This window comes from Gorilla gorilla, chromosome 13, assembly GCF_029281585.2.
Source record: "Gorilla gorilla gorilla isolate KB3781 chromosome 13, NHGRI_mGorGor1-v2.1_pri, whole genome shotgun sequence".
Taxonomy (NCBI): domain Eukaryota; kingdom Metazoa; phylum Chordata; class Mammalia; order Primates; family Hominidae; genus Gorilla; species Gorilla gorilla.
In genome coordinates, this window is record NC_073237.2 from 25,033,809 (window position 1) to 25,051,952 (window position 18,144).

Sequence of the window (18,144 nt, forward strand, 5' to 3'; positions counted from 1 at the left end):
TCTGACCTGCCGTCAGCCCTGCACCATGGGCGCTGTGGAGGCGGAAGATCAGCGTAGAGGGGATGTTTGCTCAGAGTCTGATGCCTCTCATCCGCCCCCTCTGCCTGGCTTCACATGGAACACTGAGGGTTACATGAGGCCCTCTCTCAGGTCTGGGGAGTGCTGAGGTCAGGAGCACTGACTCTGGGCATCTGCTGCTGATAATCACTGTGTGACTTTGGGCCAGACACCTCCCCTTTCTGCACCTCGGTGCTTCAGGACATAGAGCCTGGCCTACAGGAAGGATTGTCCCTGAAGGCAATCCTGGCCAATGCCCCAGTGAAAGCAGGACTGGGGATGAGGGCAGCGGTGGAGGGAAGGTGTGAGGCTGCTTGCAGACCCCTTCCTGCAGGAAGCCCTCAGCGGGTAGGCAGCAGATTATGTTTTGCACATGTGGAATCCAGGACCTAGGGCTGGAAGCACCCCCCAGGGTCATCTAGTCAGCCTCCCTGTGGATGCAGCAGGAGAAGGGGCAGAGCCCAGCAAGGCACAAGGATAGCCTGAGGGCCAGGGAACCCACGGGGTGCAGTGCTTGAGCCCGGGAGGGTCAGCATATGAACGCGCCTTTCTCCCTCTGCCTGAGAATGGTCAGGCCACAGACTAGAGGTTCATGGAGCCCAAGTGCTGGTCCCAGCTCTGCCTTGGTCTCTGAGCTTCATGACCAGTCTGCCCCATCGGCACAGCCTGGCTCAGGGTGGTAAACTCGTGGGTGCTTACACTGGCGAGATAGGAGTGTGTTGGGGGTGATAAACAGCAGGCTCAGACAGGCAGGAGGGACTTCCCGGGGACGTCTAGACTCTTTTCAGCCTGGCAGCTGCCCCACCTCGCTATCTGTCGGCAGCCAAGGTACAGAGGACATTGCGTGGCTTTTAATACTTGGTGGCCATTCTAAGCCCCTAACCTGGGAACAGAGGAGCTTAGCTTCTGCTTCGGACTCTGTCAGAGCCATTGCTGCTATCACTGTCCACTTCCCTTGCCAGATGCCATAGAACAAATTCGTATGAAATGTTGCCTTCACCCATGTGAGTTACTCTCCTAACCTTGAAAATGAAACTGGCTTGTTCCCCTGCAGGTTCATACCTGCACACTGGCAGACCCAGTTCCCTCCAGCGGCTGTGACCCTCTGCCTGACACCTCCTCCACTCTGTCCCCCAGGTATAGATCTGTGAGAATCACAAAGCCTGCTGGTCCAGCACCCCAAAAACGTAAGGCCACTCAGTGCATGCACGCAGAGGGGAATGATGTGCCCAGGGTCATACCCTCCTCCCTGAGTGTCCCTGGCACCTGCAGCCGCTCCTTACCAGCCCTGCTCCTCTCGCCCTTCCACACCCCTTCTCCAGGCAAAGCTGGGCATGTGGCTCTGAGAGCTCAGCTTTTTAACTCTTCTGCTGTTTTCTCAGCCACACAGTTTCAGCGCATTACTTAAGCAATCAGCCCTTTCCAAACTGGCACAGATCTGTGGTCTCTTCGGCGTGGTGGGTAGGTGAGTCTTTGCTGGAATGGAGTTTTACATTCTTCTTGTAACACACATGCCGTTTCCTTTCTGCAGCCTAAGCCAGTGCGCCGCCTGCTTCTCAGACGTGTCTAGGCAATTCTCCGATGAAATGACCCTTCACTGAGGAGCAGAACTTGCCACAGGCTCTGTAATTAGAACATTGCCAGCCTTAAAAAAAAATCTTGATTTAAATTTCAGTTCTTTACAGGAATTATTCTCTCTTGAAATGTAATTGGCTCTCCCAACGATTTCCTTTAAGCTAAGGGTGACATCTCTAAATACATTATTATGAGCAGACATATTGCTTAGTGCTCGCACTTCATTAAGCATTTGTTCTGCCCATTTGAAAATGGTCCTGGAGCCCAAATTAAGGTGTTAATAGAGTGGGCACTTGTAAGCTTGGGAAGCCCAGTCCTGACTGGAAGAGATGTGTTCAAGCCCTGAGAGCCCCTGTGGGAGCGACAGCGGCCAGGGGCGGAGCTGGAGTGGAAAGGCTGCAAACCTTCAAGTCTGCTTGTAGCTCAGGTTGGGGGAGTCTCCTGGAGGCCGTGGAGATGGGGGCAGGTGATTTGTCAGAAGCTCCAGCTTTCTGCCTAAGGGACAGACACCCGATAAAGTGGACTGTGCTTTGGAAAATCTAAAGCATCCACAGGTGTGGTGGCAGAACCATAGTAGAATCATAAAAGGCATGGAACTGAGTGGGCAGGCAGAGGGCAGGCTGGTGGAGAGGTGAGGGATCCAGTATGGCTGCATCCCTGGTGAGAGCTGGGGGAGGTCTGCTGGGGCTAGCCAAATGCTGGTAGGAGGACTGTGGCCTTGGCCCTTGTGAGCTGATGCAGGCAGGCTGCAAGGGCTGTGTGCTCTGATCTCTGAGAAACCCACCCACTGCTTTTCCTTGAGCAGACTTCAGGTGGCTCCTCCCAGGCAGGTCTGAAGCCAAGCATGGTGGACATAGACTGGGCCCTGCTCCATGGCATGCTCAGAGGAGCCGGGATGGTGGCTAAGTACCTACAGTTCAGGAAGGCATGCGTGTCCTCAGTGCCACCAGATGAAGGAAGGAGCTCTGCCTGTGGGAGCCTGGAAAACCACCCAGCAGAGGCAACACAGGCTGGACCTTGCAGGAGACAGGGTTTATAAAGAAGGGCAGGTAGTACAGACTTTCTGCCCACCTTCCAGTGGCTAAGCCAAGTCACATGGCTAACTGCCTGCAAGGGAGGCTGGGAAATGTAGTCCCTGGCTGGGTGGCCCCTTCCCAGTGACAGTTTCCTACTACTGAAAGGGAAGGACAGATCACTTGCCATCCCTGCCACACAGTTTCCTCCTCTGGAAACTGGGGGTGATGACCCCTGCCCTACCCACTTGTCATGGCATTGGGGACATGAACACACTTTGCACCTGTCAGGCAAGGCTTAAACAGGGATATGCACTGGTAATAGAAAAGAGGGACTAAGTTTTGTTTTGTTTTGTTTTGTTTTGTTTTTCTGAAGAAGCCCCTAGAAGCGCTCAATGTTGGAATGCTCTCCTGTAGCAGTGGCAGCTGCTGCTGGTTCCGGGTCAGATGCCAGAACTGGGGGTGCGCTTGGGTGCAGCTGCATTTCCTCTGGTCCTGGGCCTCGGTCCTGGCTTGGAGAGGTGCAGCTCGCAGCCACTTCATGGCTAGGATCCCTTCTGCCCAGACAGCTGAGGAGACCCTTGGCCTCAGCCTGAGTGTCAGGGGGGTAGTTCTGATAACTCTGTGTTTTGTTCACAGGAGCAACCAGGGTTTTATGCACATGAAACTGGCCAAAACCAAAGAGAAATACGTTCTGGGTCAGAACAGCCCTCCGTTCGACAGTGTCCCGGAAGTCATCCACTACTACACCACCAGAAAGCTACCCATCAAAGGGGCTGAGCACTTGTCCCTCCTCTATCCCGTGGCTGTGAGGACCCTGTGAGCGGACCAGACCTGCCCTGCTCTGTGACAGAGCCTGAGACTTGGAGGTGCCAGAGGCCCCCCACCAACCAGCCCGGCCACTGTTGCTGGCTGTGTCGTTTGTGTTGTGTGTATGGTACTAGCACACCACTGCATGTCTCTAGAATGCTGTTGCCACTTACGGGGGCTGGAGAAGGCCTGGATAAAGACAGAAGGGTGGCAACACACCACCCCAGCCCCCACCCCCATCCTCTCCTTGAGTTTCTGTGAATTAAAATATTTGCAAATCCAAAGAGATGCCTTCCAGGATGAACAAAGGCAGACCAGCTCCGAGGGGCGGGGTAGGGTGGGGCGGGAGCTCCCTGGCTGACATCTCTTTGTTCTCCAGCTGTCTCAAATTCACACCTGTGTACAGGGCAAAGTTTTCCCACAGGAGCCCCCCCTACTGATGCTGGGAGCCAAATGCTGGTGCTTTGAGAGTCCCGGAGGCCCCGGGGTTGCCGCCCCGCTGGTGTGTATATGTGTGTCTGTGTGAGTGTGTGTGTGAGTACAGATGTGAGAAGGTGGTCACACACAGATGGGTAAGCCCACTGATCTACTTGTAGTCACTCAGTGTAATCATTAGGCTATCTTCAAGGAATCATTGTGCAGTCAAAAAGAGGATTCAATTATTTATGAATAGGGTGTGTAAATAAAATAGTCATTTAATATATAGCCTTATCCTTTTTTGATATACTGCAGAGGGTCTCTGAGGGGGCAGTGCTGGTTTCACTCCCAGAGCAAGGCGTGTCTCCTCTGGGCTTGCTGCTGTGGCAGGCCCCAGGGAGGGGAGGGAGGCTGAGGCCTCAGCTCCAGCCCTCAGCAGCTCTGGACACAAGAGCCATCTGCTCTGGCAACTGGGCTGAGGCAGTCGGTAGCACTCTGGGAGTCAACCCAGAGCTCAGAGTTGAGGCTTCAGCAGTGGACATAGTCAGGAGCCTCCAGTGTTGACCAAACAACCAGTCTTTCCCTCCTGCAGTGGGACGTCTGTGTTGACACCCCCCAACCCCTGGACACAGCACCCAGCTGGCTACAAAGGGCTCTCTCCCCACTATCTGTCAGCACCACCTGGGAGATATTTAGCATGTAGGGAAAGGGAGACAGAGAAGGAACGTCATTTGCCCAAAGCCACACAGCTCACCAGCAGCAGAGCGGTTCTGCAGCCAATGCTCTTTCGTTGGTTCTGCATGGCCTTGCTGTCACCCTGCCCATGGAGGAGGGAGAATCCTGACCTCCCAGGGACATAGAGCCCTCAGTGGTCCACACTGCTTCCACACACAAGAACACCTACACACACACACGCACACGCGACCTCTCTTGCTTGCCGTAGCAGGGTCCTCCCACACAGGCCAGGCAGCCCCGATGAGGCTAAGAGTTTCTCAACTCTCCTGCTTTTTCCACCCACCCAGCAGCATGAAGATGTGGCTTCCCTCTCCTGAATGAGATACAAGGGTTCCAAAGCCTTCGCCAGGCACCAGCTGGTCTGAATGAACTAGAAGTTTGACGACTGTCATCCCTGGCCCACCTGGGCAGAGCACAAGGGGCCGAGTTTGAACGTCATCAGCAGGTTCAGACATCAGCGCTGCTCATGTCTTTAGAGACTGTTTGGAGGTGGTTCCAGCTCACTGTTCACATGCAGAGACACAGGCCGGGAGAAGGAGGACTCGCCAAGGCCACGTATCGAGCTGGGACTGAGCCCTGCCCCTTTAGGTAGCTGCATGGACTTCAGCGGTTTGTGCAAAGCCCTGCTCTTGGTGACCCGCCTTTAGTGACCAGTCTGCCTCTTGGGTCTTCCTCCCAGGCCTTGTCTGGCACGTCCACGTGGCCCAGCCCTCATAGAGACCACGCTGGCTGTGGCCTGGGTTTAGTCTCTTAAAGAAGCCAATCCTTTCCTTGCCGGTTTGGCATTTCCTAAAACATCCCTCAATGAGGGAGGAAGGCAGGGACACCCTGGAATGATTCGTGCTTTCCTTTGGGGGAGTGGGAAGGTAGGTGGGAAATGACAAGATGAGTGAGGAGTTGGCACTTGGCCAAACAGAGGAGACTGGACCCCAAGGCTTATCCTCAGAGGAGGCCCAAGAGAGGCTGAGGAAGAGGGGGAACAACCCTCCGGCGGGGGAGGAGGGTGAGACCTCACACTGGCAAGTTCAGGTCCGGCCACTTCCTGAGGCTGCTGGGTGGGGCCGCACCTCACAGTCCTTCGCTGTAGACCATCTTCCCGGGCACATTGCTCCTCAGAAAAGGCTCTAGGAGGGTCTCAGTGGAAGCTGGCAGCTGTGCCCTCTGGCCCTGACTTGGCCTCTTAGGGTATTCCTGGGACCCTCCCTCTGTCCCTGGCCTTCGTCTTCCTGAAGTTTCCCTGGGAGGCCCAACCTCCTGCCCCTCTCAGGGACAGAGGCCGGCAGAGGAGCCAGCTTACAGGATGGGAGCTGCTGAAAAGAATTTTTTTCCCTTAATTTTATGAACCTCTCCCTCTTCTTCCTGTAATTGTGACCATTTCCTCTGTCAGCCTGTATTCATGTTTTCTTGGACATCTAACAATTGAAACCGCTTTTCCCTTTCAGAAACACTCACATTCAGGTTACTGGCTTTGGTTTGGTTTTTGTTTTGGGTTTTTTTTTTTTTTTCGTCTGCTGCCAATTAATTGGGGAAAAAATTGAGCTGGATTTCTTTGAGAGAAAAGAAAAGCTCCTGCCACACAACGTCGCGCCCTCGGCATTTTGTCTGAGAACCTCCAGCACTAGCGGCTGTTTCTGTGTCTCCCTTCTTTGCTGGCTTTATTATTGACCATAATGCCTGACCACTTGAGCAACTCTGTCCTTGAGCGCTGAGGAGTCAAGGGCCCTTCTGGCAGCCCCCCAAACAGGATGGCGCCCACAGAAAGAAAGGAGGCTTTGTAGGGGAAGAGGGCCCCACTGCCTGCCAGTCCCGTCCTGAAGTCAGAAGAATGGCCCAGGCTGACACCCTCTCCTGGAGAGAGGCTCACAGCGCAGCTGTTCCCAGGAAAGGGGTGCAAAGACTCCGAGGCTTCAGGAGGCAGGCCCTGTCCTCACAGGGCGGCTGTGGGCCGGGGCCCCTCTGTGGCCTGAGTGAGCAGGAGGGAAACCTGAAGCAGCTACCCGCAAGGCGTCCGGTCAACAGGGTGTAGCCTGCAGGCTCCCTCTGCCCATTCCCAGAACCAGCGGCCCCCTTTGTAAGATGCTGAACACGAAGTTCCGGTAGCTCCCCAGACGCTGTCTCAGAAGTGGTGATGTCATTGACCAAGGGCCTGGCAAGGACCGGCAGCCAGGGTCCCCGTTTGCTCTTGCAGCCGTAGGGACTGTGCAGGTAGAAGCCCTGCCAGCAGAGCAGGCTGGCGTTTGGTGTTGGCCCACAGACACCCGTGAAGGGTCCTGGCTGAATCGGGCAGCTGTCCAGCCAACTGTCTCTCCACCCTTCCAGAATTGGTGATCAGCGAAGACCAAATTCAGCAAGCCATCCAGAGGGAGTGCAGGGCCCACAGTCTTAGATGTGGGCGCACCTCCCAGAACCCCACGGGGACTTGTTCACAGGCGCGCTTGGAACACAGGTGCCCCTTGGCCTTTCCACCTCCCTCCTTGGGGCTGTTTGCATCCCTGCCAGGAGCCTCAAACCAGCCACCTACTGCTGAAGTCTCTTGTAACATTCCAAATCTATGTGACACACTGTATAATGATGAATACTTAATGTGAAGCTCTTAATATACTACAAGTGTCTTGTTTACCATTTGTCTTTTTTTTTTTTTTTTTTTTTTTGAGACACGGTCTTGCTCTGTTACCCAGGCTGGGGTGCAGTGGCACAGTCTCCACTCACTGCAGCCTTTGCCTCCCAGGCTCTGGTGATCCTCCTACCTCAGCCTCCCACATAGCTGAGACTACAGGCATGCACCACCATGCCCAGCTAATTTTTCCATTTTTAGTAGAGATGGGGTTTTGCCATGTTGGCCAGGCTACTGGTCTCAAACTCCTGGGCTTAAGGGATCCTCCCACCTTGGCCTCCCAAAGTCCTGGGATTACAGGCGGGTGCCTGGCCACACAGTGTCTCATTTGAATGCACCTCCTTGAGCATGCATGATTTTTGTTTGTTTTTTAATGCAGCCATGTGCCCCAGGAATCTAGCTGGACTGCCTTCTGCTTGCAAAAGCTGAGCTCTTGCCATCAGCTTCCAAAGGTGGATTGTTAAAGGAAAAAGCAACCTTTCTGCTTCCTAATTATGAGGAAGAGAGAGGCCTAATGAGCTCAATAGAAATAAATGAATTCGTTCAGCAGACATTCATTGAGTACCTACTGGTCCTCAGGTCTGGTGGATACAGTGGTGAATGGGACTCAGCCCCTGCCCTCAAGAAGTTTTCAGTGTGTAAAAACAACCCAAGGAGCTGTCGGATCCCAGATGAGAGGGAATTGAATCTGCTTGCAGCGGTCAGGGAAAGTTGGGCCTTGGGGGATGATAGGAGTTCAGCAGAGATCCTGGCGGGCTGGATGGTCTATGCAGAGATAACAGGTGGTAGAATCATCAGGGTGAGTCCATCAGCCTAATGCGGTGCAGCCTGCCTTGGTGGGAGGTGGCCAGACTCCTGGGACTCCAGAGGCCTCATCCCGCAGAGGCAAATGAACAGGGCAGGGCAGGGAGGGTCTCCCCAAAGATGGGGAGATGCTGGCCACCTGTTTCCTAGAGGAGCTGGATTCTTAAGGAGAGAAGGGCAGGACACGAGTCTTGGCACAAAATCTGCCATTGTTTGCCTGCCACCATCGCCATGATGCCACCATGATGACAGCATCAGGCAGCCCAGGTCCACCTGGAAGGTCTGCACCCAAGCCCCTCCTCACCTACACCTGAAGGGGCACAGCATTCCCCAGCATGTTGGGGGCCTGCTCAGGAGTGATTCCTCGACCCCCCCAACCCCCCCCCCGCCCCCGCAGGAACTTAGTTGCCACTCCTCCCTCCCTTCTCCTTTTCAAGAATGTGGCTGTCTGTCTCCCCAGCTGGCCCCCTTCCTCCCCGACTCTCCAGGACTCCAGGGCTTTGGTTCACCTCTTCCCCTCTCCCCCACCTCCCCGACACATCCCAATGTCCCAGAATCCACACCTCCCAACTGTCAGGCTCCCTCAGAGCATTGACACCAACACCCCCATGCCCCAGCATACACACGCACGTGCACACACACACCTGGGGAACACCTGTGCTCGGGGAGGGCAAAGCCCTGGCACAGGGTCGTGGTGACAGAAAACATTCCTGAGCTTGGTCAGGACCAAGGGGCCACAGGCAATGCCAGTGCTCTGCCACCGGGAATTTCCTGAAGGGAGGGAGGAAAGGTCACCTCTAGACTGTGTTCTGTGTGGTGGTGGGTGGCAGTGGTGGCGGGTATTTCTCTTTCAGTTCAATTTAACACACATTGAGCATGAAACAGACAGGGCAAGCTGGTGACCAGGAGCAGGAGACTGAGCACAAGAAACCGCTTCCTCATCAGAGTCCACAGGAAGCGGTGGGTCGCCAGATGCCTTCATCCCTGCACAGAGAGCCAGCAAGGCGGGCCAGAAATGGAGGCCCAGACAGGGGCAGAGGCATGCTCAAGGCCACACAGCAAGTCCCTCTCCACATGCCTTGGGGTGCTTGAGGGCGACCAGCTCCAAGGGTCGCCTTGGCCAGTGCAGCTCTGGGAAGACTAGGGTAGGGCTGGGGGATTCTTCTCAGTCAGAGTTGATGAGCCATTTCTTTCCTCATTGGCTCCCCCAAGTGGGAGCATCCCAGGCCTGTAGTGACTGGTGTCATCTCTGGCTTGGGGGACAGTTTCCTAAGCCGTGATCTGACCAGGATGGCAGGAAGTCACCAGTGTGTGCTCTAGTGCCCTCGTGTGGTTTTCTTTAGTATTGCAGCCAGTCCCAGGGAGCAGAAATGCCACCTCCAAGTCACCCTGTCAGTTACAGAAGAACTTCTGCAGGCCCAGAGAAGGAAGAGGAAGGCATGTAAACAGATAAACGGCAGGCAGTGCGGAGTGATGAATGATGGGTGCTCCAGCAGAAGGGACAGTAGAAGTGGCATCTGAGCCAGGCCTCAACACGCAGGGAGTACGGGCATCCTAGGCAGAGGAAACAACTTCAGCAAGAGCTGGGAGGCTCCCTTTGACTCCCGATCCAAGCTTTGTACTCTAAAGTCAAGCCCATTCATACCCACTGGGAAGGGGGGTCAGGCCGAATCAGAAGGGCTCAGTATGGAACAATTTTATGCAATATTATTTCAAAGTTACTAACTTCCAATTATAAAATTAATGTGTACTTTGTGGCCTGGCGCAGTGGTTCACACATGTAATCCCAGCACTTTGGGAGGCCAAGGCAGGCGGATCACTTGAGGTCAGGAGTTCAAGACCAGCCTGGCCAACATGGCGAAACCCCGTCTCTACTAAAAATACAAAAATTAGCCAGCCATGGTGGCTGGCGCCTGTAATCCCAGCTACTCAGGAGGCTGAGGCAGGAGAATCACTTGACCCCAGGAAACAAAGTTGCAGTGAGCCGAGATCCTGCCACTGCACTCCAGCCTGGGCGACAGAGCAAGACTCCATCTCAAAAAAAAAAAAAAAAAAAAAAAAAAAAACCACAAAGTTTGTGCTTGTGGCTGGGCACAGTGGCTCACACCTGTAATCCCACCTCTTTGGGAGGCTAAGGCAGGCAGATCACTTGAGTCCAGGAATTCAAGACCAGCCTAGCCAAAATGGTGAAACCCCATCTCTACTAAAAGTACAAAAATTAGCCGGGTGTGGTGATGGGCACCTGTAGTCCCAGTTACTTGGGAGGCTGAGGCAGGAGAATCACTTGAACCCGGGAGGTGGAGGAGCCAAGATCGGGCCACTGCACTCCAGCCTGGGTGACAGAGCAAGACTCTGTCTCAAAAAAAAAAAATTTTTTTTTACTTGTATTAGTAATGGAAATTTGTATTTCAGGAAAACATAAAGAAGAAAATAAAAATTACCCTAAACTCAAAGAACAGTACATTCACGTTCTGAAGTATCACCTCAGTCTTTTTCTCTATGCACATATATAATTATTTTAAATTAAAATTGGGCTCAAGCCATGTTTACATAATTCTGTAGCCTCCATCTTCTGCTTAACACAGTGTCGTGTCCCTTTTCCTCTGTTATTAAATCTCCTACAATATGATCTTTTTTTTATAGCTGTATCATATTTTCTACCTTAATTTTTTTTTTTTCTTTTTAAAAACAGAGTTTCACTCTTGTCGCCCAGGCTGGAGTGCAGTGGCATAATCTCAGCTCACTGCAACCTCTGCCTCCTAGGTTCAAGTGATTTTCCTGCCGCAGCCTCCCAAGTAGCTGGGATTACAGGCGCCTACCACCATGCCCAGCTACTTTTTGTAATTTTAGTAGAGATGGGGTTTCACCATGTTGGCCAGGCTGGTCTGGAACTCCTGACCTCAAATGATCCGCCTGCCTTGGCCTCCCAAAGTGCTGGGATTACAGGCGTGAGCCACCGCACCTGGCCTCTACCTTAATTTAACTTATTCGAATTTTTGTATAACCAGCTCTGCAGGGAATTGTTCAGAAATCTTTATCCGTATTTCTGGTTTTTTCATAAGGAGAAATTAATAGACGGGGCATTATGAGGTCAAAGGTTAGGTACATCTTCAAGACTTCCTGTCCTCCAGAGATGCATCAGTTCCTCTTCCACTGCTGTGTCCAGGAGTGCCCCCACAGAAAAGCTGTCCTGTTACCTTTAAAGACTTTTAGCAACTTGGGCCTTGCCTAAAACATGAGGCACACTGTAAGTAGCTTTTCTCTTCAGGGACAGCATGAATTCAGGCTACCCATGGGGTTGGACAGGAGACTGGGCTCTGCATGTAGGGTGAGTAGTTGTCCCTATAAGAGAAGCTTTTCAGGGTGCAGGACTCTGAGGGCTAACACCAGGATGGTCCCAGCAAGCCGGAACAGTTGTCCTTTTACCCCAAGGGCAAGCCCCTTACCTCCCATTCAGTAGACCCTCCCTCTGCCCCTGTGAGAGAGCCAGGGTCAGGGGCTGGAGCTGGGGCTGGGGAAACCCAGAGAAGCTCAGAAGGAGCCCTGCCCTCCTCAGATCCAGGACGCAGGTGAGCAGAGAAACAGCCATCACCCAGGGGGAACTTAGTATAATTCCATCCCTTTCCAGCTGTGTGACCTGGGCAAACTGCAAAAGCTTCCGCTTCCTCTGCTGCAAAGTAACACAAAACCAGCAGCCTCACAGGGTTGCTGCAAAGATTACACGCGGTGTTGAATGACTGCCCTTAGCAAGGCTTAGCGTCATCAACCTTCAGAGGTCAGCTAGGATGAGAACAAAGTGTGATGGCAGAGGCCAGTGTAGCCACAGGATTTCAAAGCAAAGAGGGTCTAGGGTGCCAGAAAGGCTTCCTGTGGGAGGCAAGAAGTGGAGTCTATTTTATAAATAAAAAATGCTCCAGCCTCACTGGACATCTCCTGAAGTTGAGACCACAGCTCTTAAGATCTTCCTCTCCAGCTGGACGTCCCAGAGCAGTACTCACAGAGTTCTCTCATCCCCTTTCTCAGCATCCTCTAACATCCCATCTTTCTCTGTTATTTAAATTAATTCTAACACACTATAGTTATCATCTCAATAATAAGCATCTGTTGGCCAGGAGCGGTGGCTCATGCCTGTAATCCCAACACTTTGGGAGGCCGAGGCAGGTGGATCACATGAGGTCAGGAGTTTGAGACCAGCCTGGCCAACATGGCAAAACCCTGTCTCTACTAAAACTAGAAAAATTAGCCAGGTGTGGTGGCAGATGTCTGTAATCCCAGCTACTTGGGAGGCTGAGGCAGGAGAATCGCTTAAACCTGGGAGGCGGAGGTTGCAGTGAGCCAGCATGGCACCACTGCACTCCAGCTTCGGCAACAGAAAAAAAAAAAAAGCATCTGTTTTGTTTACTATTTAAATAATTACATTTATTTATGTCAATGTTGAACCTATTTATTGTCTTATTGTTTAAATGTTAAATCTGTGCAGCAGCTTTATTCTTTAAATATTAAACATATATTGTGTTCATTATCTATTGTCTGTCTCCAACCCCTAGAATGGAACCAGAATGCAGACTCCACACAAGCAGGGATCTAGGACAGCTCCTGGCATACAGTAGGTGCTCAATAAGTATTTGTTAGCTGAAGTAACAATGATAAAAGATCCTATCTGTGGCAGGTTTACTCTATGTGCGCCTCACATTGTACATGCATTGGTTTCCCACAATGGGAGTCCTGCTGTGCAGATGAGAAACTGAAGTTCAGGCCCGGTGTGGTGGCTCATGTCTGTAATCCAAGTACTTTGGGAGGCCGAGGAGGGAGGAGCATTTGATTTCAGGAGTTCAAGACCAGCCTGGGCAACATGGAGAAAACCCATCTCTACAAAAAAAAAAAAAAAAAAATACAAAAATTAGCCAGGTGTGGTACTGCACACCCATAGTCCCAGCTACTTGGGAGGCTGAGGTGGGAAGATCACTTGAGCCCAGGAAGTGGAGACTGCAGTGAACTGAGATCTTGCCACTGCACTTCAGCTAGGGCAACACAGGGAGGCCCTGTCTCAAAATAAACAGGCCGGGCATGGTGGCTCACGTCTGTAATCCCAGTATTTTGGGAGGCCAAGGCGGGCGGATCACTTGAGGTCAGGAGTTCGAGACCAGCCTGGCCAACGTGGTGAAGCCCCCCTCTCTACTAAAAATACAAAAATTAGCCAGGCGTGGTGGCAGGTGCCTATAGTCCCAGTTACTTGGGAGACTGAGGCAGGAGAAGTGCTTGAACCCAGGAGGTGGAGGTTGCAGTGGGCAGAGATTTCGCCACTGTACTCCAGCCTGGGCAACAGAGCGAGACTCCGTCTCAAAAAATAAAACAAAATAAAAATAAAAAATAAACAAAAGAAGTAAACAAAATATATCAGAAAAGAAAAACTGAGGTTCAGAAAGGTGAAGCGATGCTGGGAAAAGCAGAAGCTGGATACAGTGGTGGAGGCTCAGGGGGAGGTCATAGCCCAGAGGTGAATGGGATCTAGAGAGAAATTGCATGGTCCCTTCTGCCCCAAGGACAAGAGAGAAGGGTGGCATTTTGTGTCCCTGAGCACCACTGCCCCCTCTATACCGGAAGGAGGATGAGCTTCCATCGTACTGGATCTGCCATCATGGGGAACCTCCCTCAGGGTCTTGGAACATGGTCACCAGGAAGGACCCTCATCCTGTAGATGGAGATATTGAGGCTGGTGTGGGGCTATCCAGTGACATCACTAGGAAGTGGTGGATCAAGGATGCAAACCCAAGTATTCTGACCTTGCAGCATGCTACATTGAGTTCAGTGTTTCCCAACTAGCCTCACCTAAGGTTTACACATGATTCTTATAAAAATACAAATTCCTAGGACCTCTGCTTGGAGATTTTTATTCAGGAGGTCTTGGGTCAGCCCTGGAAGCTGATATTTTTCACAAGTTCCCCATGGGTGTCTTATGATGAGGGAGCTCAGGAGATACTCCCCTGGGGTCAAGGCCAGGCTGCCCACCGCCCTGCAGCTCACCATCCACCTGGGCCTTTGAACAAGTGCCAGGAAAAAGGAAAGCATCAACTATCACACTATGCATTTGTGGCTAGCTCCATCCCCCAAAACAATAGGAGTGGCAGAGTCCCAGCCTCACCTCTCACTGGGTACATAGCTCAGATAGGTCATGGGACTTCTTTGAGGACACAAAGTATGTGAAAATCAGAGGAAATGACATATCGTGTGGCTGCTTGGGCAACCCACACAGTATTGTGCAACTGCTTCTTGTTTCATTGACTTGGCCCTTGGTAGGTAAAAATGTGTTTGTATTTCACAAGTATGTGTCACTCAGACAACAAGTAAGGTGTCCCTGACCTTACCCAGAGGTCACCAATCTTTCTGAGCTCTGGGACTTGTCAGGGGGCATAAACTTTGCCTGCTGGTGTGCTGGGAGAAAAAGCTGGGGTACCGAAATGATGATAGGGAGAAAGCCACCTGGTGTCTTCCTTCTTATACACTTTTTCTCATCCCATGTTTTTTCTGGAACCCACCTTATTTGAATCCTAGCTTTCCTTTACAGATCACCTTTCCCAAGTAGCCTTCCCTGATTGCAGCTGGTACAACTTCCCTCTCCTATCAACACTCAGAGCACTTGGTATGTGCGGCTCTCAAGCAATGCTGATAATTTTTCCTTAGGACTGTTTCCCCTCTGAGCTGCAGGCTCATTCACTTACACATTCCTGAGCCCTGTAGGACCCTGTGTTTCAAACCACAGGTCACTATAATGGGTCAGGATGTCCATTTAAAGCTATAATTTCCCAAAATTGCCTCAGAAGAATCAGCCAGGGCTAGCGTTAAATATACACAGGCCAACTGGCCTCTCTCCTGGGGATTCTAATTTAGTCTGTCTTGGAACTGATTTTATATATATATCATATGTGTGTATATATATATCATATGTGTGTATATATCGTATTTGTGTGTATACATCGTGTGTATATATATATGTGTGTATATATGTGTGTATATATCTATCATATATGTGTGTGTATATATATCATATGTGTGTGTGTGTGTGTGTGTATCATATATATATATATGTTGGGTTTTTTTGAGTTAGGGTCTAACTCTGTCTCCCAGGCTGGAGTGCAGTGGTATGATCACAGCTCACTGCAGCCTCAACCTCCCAGACTTAAGCAATCCTCCTGCCTCAGCCTCCCAGGTAGCTGGGACTACACATGTGTGCCACCACGCCTGGCTAATTATTTTATTGTTTATAGACAGGGTCTCACTGTGTTGCCCAGGCTGGTCTCAAACTCAAGTGATCCTCCTGCCTCAGCCTCCCAAAGTTCTGGGATTACAGACATGAGACAGATCTATTTTTTAACCAGACCTCTAGGACCTAGAATCTAGGTCAATGCATTTCAATCTGTAATGTGCACACAGCACACCTGGTGAACTTGTTAAATACCAATCCTGGTTTACTGGGGCCAGAATTCTGCATTTCTAACACATTTCTGGGTGACTCAGTGCTGGTGCTGTCCCTAAGTGTATGGCCCATAGGTAGTTTGCCCAAATTCAAGAGATTCTTGTCTTCAGGCACATTGGGGAAGCAAGAATTGAGCGCTGTTGTTCTCAACCTCAGCACACCTGGGAAGCTTTTAGACTATACTAAGGTTCAGGTCCCACTGCAAACCAATTAAATCAGAACCTCTGGGGCAGGGGAATGGGGCCGGGGAGTGGGGCGGGGGGTGGCTGTTGTTTTGTTTTCAAAGCTTCCCAGATGATTCTAATGTGAAACAGGGCTAAGAATCACTGATTCAGTGGGTCCCCACCACCATTAAAATGAATGAATGAATAAATTGAAGAGAACAAACAATCTCCCAGGCTTGCAGGGTAAACCCTGGGTCTCTGTTATATGTTATAAATACAGATGCACGTGAGTTGCTGGATCAGAGCAGGTTTGCTCTGAATAAATTGAAGAATGAATGAATAAATTGAAGAGAAAAAACAATCTCCCAGGCTTGCAGGGTAAACCCTGGGTTTCTGTTATTTGTTATAAATACAGATGCACGTGAGTTGCTGGATCAGAGCAGGTTTGGACATGAATGAACCAGTAAGGGAGAAGGTCCTGGAGTTCACAGACCAGCCATGGGGACAGACTGCAAGGACCTGAGGTGGGGGCAAGGGAGGGTGGGGCTGACAGCACTGAGGGGCTCTGCAGCAGGACGTAGTGAGTTCAGATGGGGCAGCAGTGACCAGAAGCCTCTGAACTGAGCCATGCAGGAGGAACAGGACATTGTTATGAAGCAAGCAAGACCTTTTAGGCACAGAGGACAAAAAATACCCAAGCGTTGGGGGACGTGAAAAGAATGCAGCAAGTTCAGGGAAGGGAACACCAAGGGGCTGGCTGGCCCTTGGCCATTTGGTACTGGGGGTGTGAAGGGGAGTGGCAGAGATAGTCACTCACAGTAGCTGATACTCCACTGACAGCTTGCATAAGGCTGTTTTCATGCACCTAAGAGCCAATGAAGTCTGAGGGCACCAGACAACCTTCTAGAAGGCATTTTTTGAGGGGAGGAGTGGAGGGTGATTAAGCAAAGATCCGCCAGCAACCTTCCTATGGCCCTTTCCCCCAAGAACCCAGGCCCTGCCTTCCAACAGCTCTGCTCTCCACCCGCATTTCATTTCGGCAAACATCTCCTAGGCGCCCTTTTTGCCAAGCACTGAGTTGGAGAGCCAGGAAAAAGCCAGACAGCTCTGCCCTCATGAGCTGGTGGTGGGAAAGATCACACTGTCATGAGTGACTACAACATAGGACAGGATGTCAGAAGCGCCCCAAACTTTGGGCCATGGGAAGGCAGGGGCAAGGACAGTCAATTTTGCCTGAGATGATCAGGGAAGGCTTCTAGGAGGGAGAGGAGGCAAAAGGACCTTGAAGGGCTATTTGGTGAAGGGCTAACATGTATCAGTGGTGAAAGGGGGAAACAGGCTTAAGGAACACAGGATTTGCAAAACACTGAGACTGCATATGGCTAAAGCACCGAATATAGTTGGGGTTGAGGTGGACAGACTGGCAAAAGGGCCAGGACAGGACAGCCCCGTGCACCGAGTTAAGGAGTTTGGATTTACTGGGGGAACCAAGAGGGAACCATTGGAGATTTTTAAGCTGGGGGATGACATGATCACAGCTGGGTTGGAGGATATCTGGCAGCTGACCTAGTGGCTGGTGGTATGGAATGCAGGAATGGGTGGATGAGGACAGAAATGAAGGGCTAACTTTAAGATGGATCTGGTATCCAAAAATAGAGGGTTTTCATCCCCAACATTCATATGCCCAAGAAGAGCCAATGAAGGGCCTGGGGGTTTCTGACAAGGAACTAAGAGCTGGAGGGGCAGAGGACTGTGCTGTGGCCTGCAGCAGCATAAAAGAAGCAGACTGGGCTCAGCTCCAGACCTCAGTTTTCCCGTTAGCCTGGGATTTTCTGAGTCTGGTGTGCCCCAATTGTGTGTTTAATTTCAGTCTTTTCCTTCTTGTTCAGGTTTTACCGCAGGAGAATAACCTCTCCATTCTAATCTGAAATTAATTATTTATGCTTATGAACACGCTGGATGCCTGCCTGGTTTATTTATTTTTCAAATAATGCATCTGAATAGGCATTCACACAAGACAGGGCAAACATAATTTTAAGGCAAAGGCCCTTTCCAACTGTTGCCCGATTAACTGTTCTAAGCCATTGTGTAGCCTTGTCCTTATCCTGCGGAGTCCAAAATTTATCCCTGGCATACTAATTAGATGGCAGGTGTCTGTGTCTGACAGTCAAGATTCGCATTATCCAGCCCCACCACCTGACCCTTACAATCTTATCTCCTGCTGCTATGACTTTCTCCACTGGGCCAAATTCCACTCATCCATCCTCCAAGGCCCAGTTCAAACGTCTACTCTGTGAAGCCATCTCTGGTTCTCCCTCGAGGGGGGAGGTCCCCTCATGCTTCTGAATTTCCAGTCTTTTGTTGTTGTATCCTTCATCAGACGCTAAGCTCCCCAGGACCTGGCACGCAGTAGGTTCCTCAATGGAGCATTTGCTGGAATGGGGGAGGGTGGTCTCCAGCTTCCCGAGAGGCACCTAAGCA

The 18,144-nt window shown here is 51.3% G+C and overlaps 1 protein-coding gene across 1 annotated transcript in view; it reads left to right on the forward strand.

The window, feature by feature from the left end:
• Positions 1-6,060, forward strand: part of SHB (SH2 domain containing adaptor protein B) — a 151,830-nt gene extending 145,770 nt beyond the window's left edge. Inside the window, exon 6 of the mRNA XM_055351525.2 lies at positions 3,285-6,060. Coding sequence (XP_055207500.2) covers positions 3,285-3,468 — 184 coding nt within the window. The 3' untranslated portion in view covers positions 3,469-6,060. The remainder of the gene's footprint in view (positions 1-3,284) is intronic.
• The last annotated feature ends 12,084 nt before the right edge of the window (positions 6,061-18,144 follow it).